The sequence below is a fragment of the Aptenodytes forsteri genome, unplaced genomic scaffold, assembly GCF_000699145.1.
Source record: "Aptenodytes forsteri isolate BGI_AS27 unplaced genomic scaffold, ASM69914v1 Scaffold1417, whole genome shotgun sequence".
In the NCBI taxonomy this organism is placed as follows: domain Eukaryota; kingdom Metazoa; phylum Chordata; class Aves; order Sphenisciformes; family Spheniscidae; genus Aptenodytes; species Aptenodytes forsteri.
Window position 1 is genome coordinate 12,243 of NW_008796144.1, and position 5,377 is coordinate 17,619.

At 36.3% G+C, this 5,377-nt stretch overlaps 1 protein-coding gene across 3 annotated transcripts in view; it reads left to right on the plus strand.

Moving 5' to 3' along the window:
* GAPVD1 (GTPase activating protein and VPS9 domains 1) overlaps nucleotides 1-5,377 on the plus strand; it is a 26,688-nt gene that overhangs the window by 5,174 nt on the left and 16,137 nt on the right. For 2 of the 3 annotated variants that reach the window (XM_009287231.2, XM_009287233.2), the window contains exons 4-8: nucleotides 360-446; nucleotides 1,640-1,774; nucleotides 1,890-2,079; nucleotides 3,915-4,075; nucleotides 4,980-5,109. In XM_009287231.2, coding sequence (XP_009285506.1) covers nucleotides 360-446; nucleotides 1,640-1,774; nucleotides 1,890-2,079; nucleotides 3,915-4,075; nucleotides 4,980-5,109 — 703 coding nt within the window. The remainder of the gene's footprint in view (nucleotides 1-359; nucleotides 447-1,639; nucleotides 1,775-1,889; nucleotides 2,080-3,914; nucleotides 4,076-4,979; nucleotides 5,110-5,377) is intronic. The other variant, XM_019474128.1, reaches the window with a different exon arrangement.

Below are 5,377 nucleotides of genomic sequence, written 5' to 3' on the forward strand. Positions count from 1 at the left end.
TATATACAGCCCTTTAAAATCTCTGGGTTTAAGATGACCTAGATTCAACTCTCAGTTCTGACGTGTTGTAAAAACAAAACATGCTTTGTTCCTGGGAAGGGGGGAAGTATGGATGCTCATAGCATACTGTGTGCGCAGATTTTCTTGTTAAATGCAATGACTGCTTTTTTCTAAAGCTTCTTGCATTTTTTCTGCCCTGAAAGCGAGCACAAGACTCTGTCCATTCAATCAGAAGTATTTCTCAGAGTATTAAATGGAAAAATAATTAGAATGAAGTTGTCTTAACTAATTTTTATAATTGGGTCCATCATGATGATGTTTTGAAATGCTTATTTTTTCATACTTCTTTTTCATTTCAGGTTGGGAGACTTCTGCAGCAACTGGCAATGACAGGTTCTGAAGAGGGAGATCCACGTATGAAGAGCAACCTTGCTAAATTTGACAAAGTAAGAATTCAGACTAAAAAAATCTAAGACTCGTGTATACTTCATCCTTCTGCAGTCTCTTTTTGCAGACATTGCAAAGGTCTTACTAAGTGTTTAACTTCAGAGTTACAAGTACTGAAAAGCAGATTAAATCCTGCATGAAGCTGGGAATAAAATCTTGAGTACTAGAATTAGGGGTTGGGGATTCTTGCTTCCACTCTGACATAATACTTCTTAAAAGAAAATGCAAAAAGGAAATAAAAGCAAGTTACCTTTTAAACTAAAATGCTGAATTACTGTCTGTGGTTTTTCTACTGAACCTAAAGAAAACATTTTAATCATGAAGACAACTTTTGTATGAAGTCTGCTTTAAAACCAAGTAATTTGTTGGTGCAAGAAACTTCTGTTCCTTTTTTTTGCGTAGTTTTGCTTTTTTTGTTCAGCTTTTCCGTTGTTAGTATGAATCATCCATAGCAATACTGAAATTAGCTTCATCAGAGGAACAGTGAAACTAATGATCTTTGATGTATTGTCATTTGTTTAAAAAAAACTGTTGATTTGCTTGTGTAACTTCCAGGTTTTTGCTAATTATAATTTACACATCGTACAAAGTTACACATGTATCGTACAAGTAACATTCAATCAGTTCCTTTGTTAGTATGAATCATCCATAGCAATACTGAAATTAGCTTCATCAGAGGAACAGTGAAACTAATGATCTTTGATGTATTGTCATTTGTTTAAAAAAAACTGTTGATTTGCTTGTGTAACTTCCAGGTTTTTGCTAATTATAATTTACACATCGTACAAAGTTACACATGTATCGTACAAGTAACATTCAATCAGATTAGAAAGTGACATTGTGTGTTGCTTCCTTGTTTCACTTTTAGTCTGTGCTCAGCAGATTCTTCAGGAAGGGGCAGTTTAATTGCCATAAAACAGTTTAATTTTTTTTTTAAATTATAAGAAGACACTTAAGTAAGTAACACTTTTGAATGCAGAAAAGGAATGAAGGAAATGCTAAAACTAACTGCATGCTTTCCTTGCTTGCTCTTCAGTGATTTTAATGATACGTGGTACTTTATCCTAAGACTTTAAAATAGGAAGCAAAACTGATATCGTTATGTAAACTACTTAACTCCTGTTGTAACTTGTGTTCTTTCCAAACTCTAGTAAATGGTCTCTTGTTTAAAAACTATTTCTTCTCTTTGCAGAGCTGTGTTGCTGCTTTCCTGGATGTAGTTATTGATGGGCGTGCAGTTGAAACTCCTCCAATGTCTTCTGTTAACCTTCTGGAGGGGTTGAGTAGAACAGTGGTTTACATGACATACAGCCAGCTAACAACTCTGGTAATATCTTTAGTTCTTAAATAGTATAAACTTGTCCCCATGTGTTTACAGATAGGATAAACAAGGCTGATAATGTACGCTGCAATTCTTACCAACACTAATTCTAAATTTTTAGGTTGGCTTTATGCGGAATGTAATGTCAAGCGATCAACTTAAGGAAGATCGGATGGCTTTGGAAAACTTGCTGGCAAACTTACCCCAGAACAAACCAGGGAAAAGCAGCAGCCTTGAAATGACTCCGTATAACACCCCACAACTTTCTCCTGCAACTACTCCAGCTAACAAAAAAAATCGATTACCAATAGGTAAGGAGAGCAAGCAGACTTCTTGCATGATTTCTGATACCTTGATACATTTTCTGTGCCATTTTTTCAGTCATGTCTTGGGGTTACTCTTCAACTGCACCTTCAGTTCCTACTTTTTCTGTGTAGATGGTGAAGAATTTTTTTTTCATAGAAAGCCAGGTAACGTCCTTACTTTCTGATGCAAGTATGGTGAGCTTCCTCACTCTGGATTGAACTTGAGAAAAACGCTGAAGTGGTTGGTAGTCACGCTAGTGCAGTGGTAATAAAGGGAAAGTTTGAAGATGGGAAACAGATCTAGGAGGGCAGATTGCTTAGGAAAGCGGTAAGCTGGAAGCGATGACATTTAATTAGTGGGATAGAATAAGTTTTTAAAATTTTTGTGTCTCAGAAGAGAGCAAATGTGGAGGAGGATGAAAAAGGCAGAGCAGAACTTTTAGAGTATGTGCTGAGAAGAGAAGCTTTCTTCTTTCTCCATTATTTGCCCAGTCTAATTCCAATTGTTAGTATATTGTAATGCAATTTTATGTTTGTTGGATTTTTGCTCTCTTCTTGAATAGGATTTCTGGGTCTTGAACTTTTTCATTTCAATAATATTTTCTTTTAAAATATGAAGTGCGGTACTCTTCTTCAGTGTACATTTACATGAATATGACCACATGGGATACTTTTGTTTGTTTGAGAGATTTGGTGTTAGTGTGTAACAGGATGAAAATATGTAGAGCCTGGTAAGTGGCAAAAAAACCCACAAAACCAACCCCAAAACGAACCTATCCCACATTGTTTTAACTCTGCTTCTGAATGGTTCTGGTCTTATGCCTATAAAGTAGTGGCACAACAGCATTTATTTTATGGTATAAAATAGTTTTTGCTCAAAGTTTTTATTTCTTTTGTTTCATTTTAATGCTTTCGAAATCCAGGACAGCAATTGGCAGCCATTACTGCCTGGGATACTTCTGCTACCAATCTTTCAGCTCATATAACTCTAGTAACCCCTTTTGGTGGGTAATGCCCTCTTTCCATTCTTCTCTGTGAAAGTTTTACTTATAACACATGACTTAAGCATGCCTTTGGTTTACTTTGGCAGTCAGTTGTTTTTTCAGATTTCTTCATTGATTTCTGTACAAAACTCATTTTGTATGTACATGCAGTTTTTAAAAACACCTTGTGTGCCTTTGTGTGATAATCAAAATTTGACTGTGATTTCAGCACACTTGCCTTGTTTTCCCTGGATCAAATAAAGAAATAACTGGTGCCATGCTGCCATATTTAGAAATCTTAATTCCATGTGAGTGTGTTTGCTTCCACGGTGCCAAACATGGGAATATGAGGCTACTTGAAAAGACTGATAAAGAGTCACGAAATAATGAAAGTAAACCACCTGACATTGAATTGTGTGTCTGGATTTGAGACACGTGTTAGAATAAGATTTCCCTGCTTTTTAGGAGAAAAAACTTCTAAATAAATTAATTAAACAGAGTTATAAACCACAGGAACCTAGACCTTTTTTTTTTTTTTGTAACAAACTTCATTTTCTGAATTAATTTATGAATTAATTTCTGTGATTGGAATACACTGAATTTGTGTAGGCAAACAGAACATTGTTTCTCTAAATTTTTATGTTGAAAGTTTGTTTTCTCACAGTTCAGTACTCAAATTTAAACACTAGTTCCATCTCTCAAAGTCTAATATGACTTTTCATTTTGTAAGTTTATTTAGTATGCCTATTACTATTTCAAAACATTGCCGTTCTGTATTTCCATTGTGTTGTCTTTTTTTTTTTTCCTCCTTAAACAAGGAAATGTTTCTAATGTTGATATTTCAAAATATTTTCTTAGCAACTCGTAGCAGAAGTAGATCAAATATTCTGATGGATCAGCACGGAGATCATGAAGGATCCTCCCAGGAGACTATCCCAGAAGTTCAGCCGGAAGAAGTGCTGGTGATTTCTCTGGGGACAGGTCCACAGATTACTCCAGGAATGATGTCAGAAAATGAGGTATGTGAAAACTATCATGTCTCAGATATTTTGAAAAGTAACAGCCTCTGTGTTCTCTAACAGCAGAACAATGAAGTTGTGACACTAAGTTTGGGTAATAAATCCAGAATGGGAATTAAAATCCTTACTTCATTTTACTGAAGTTGTAGCTTTCGAATTTCCCTTTGTTGGATTTTTTTTTTTTCCTCACTTAGTGTATCCTGCAAGGTGTGAAAAGCAGTATATTAACACAGGAAAAATGATCCTGGCAGATTTATGAAGAGGCTTTGTCGTATAACATGCTTAAGAGCAAACTTGGGCTATTGCTTCTGAGCCTGAAGAAACTGATTGCGTTGTCTCTCTGCATGCTCTGTGCTTTGTATCAAGTGGCACAGGTGAATGACAGAATGGGAACGCTGATCCCAATGGTTTTGGCAGCTCAGACTTGAAACACACAAGCCCAGCTTCTTGTGAGGGTGGAGCTGTGGTCAAGTTGCCATGAATGCGTTCAGACTATGTTGCTTAGGGTAAGGCTGGTTTTACAACCTTTTCTTTTACCAGGCATAGCACAGCTTCTGCTTTCATCTTTGCTACCTCGCCTGATAGTTTGAATTATCTCCTTTTGCAGCCTCGTAACGATCAGTTTCCGTATTATATTAGTCTGCTGGGGTGATGAGGGAGCTGGTGGTTCCGTTATTATCAGGACTTGCCTTATGTTCACATCTTTGTTACCTTACATTCTCTCCAGGCTCTGACTTTGGAGATAGCTGACTTTTTTTCCAAACGGAATGTTAGAAATTTGATTGTGCCATTAACATCTAGGGGAAAAAATGCAAAAAATGTATGCAATGTTTTGTTTACTGCTTAATTATCCAAAAAACAGATTATTTTAAGGAAGTCTTGTTTCTTTCCCCCCACTCTCCAGGTCTTAAATATGCAGCTTGCAGATGGCGGACAAGGAGATGTCCCCGTTGATGAAAACAAACTCCATGGTAAACCTGATAAAACCTTGCGCTTTTCCCTCTGCAGTGATAATCTGGAAGGAATATCTGAAGGTGAAGGGCTACTTAAGTCTTGAAGAAGTTTTGTCCCCTTTTTTTTTTCCTTAACTAGAAAAGGAACTTGTGTTAAATACAGCATGTCACCTTTGCCATTTTGAAGACTGTGCTTGTTATGTTACCCTGAGAGCCTGTCTTTTCTCTTAGCCATTCAAAGGAAAAAGTTTGGAGGTAAATTTTGACCTGCAAAGGCATAACTGAGTCTGAGAACTAGGAAGAAAAAAACTAAGTGTATTTAGAAAGAGAAAACAAAGGGTTTGTTTTT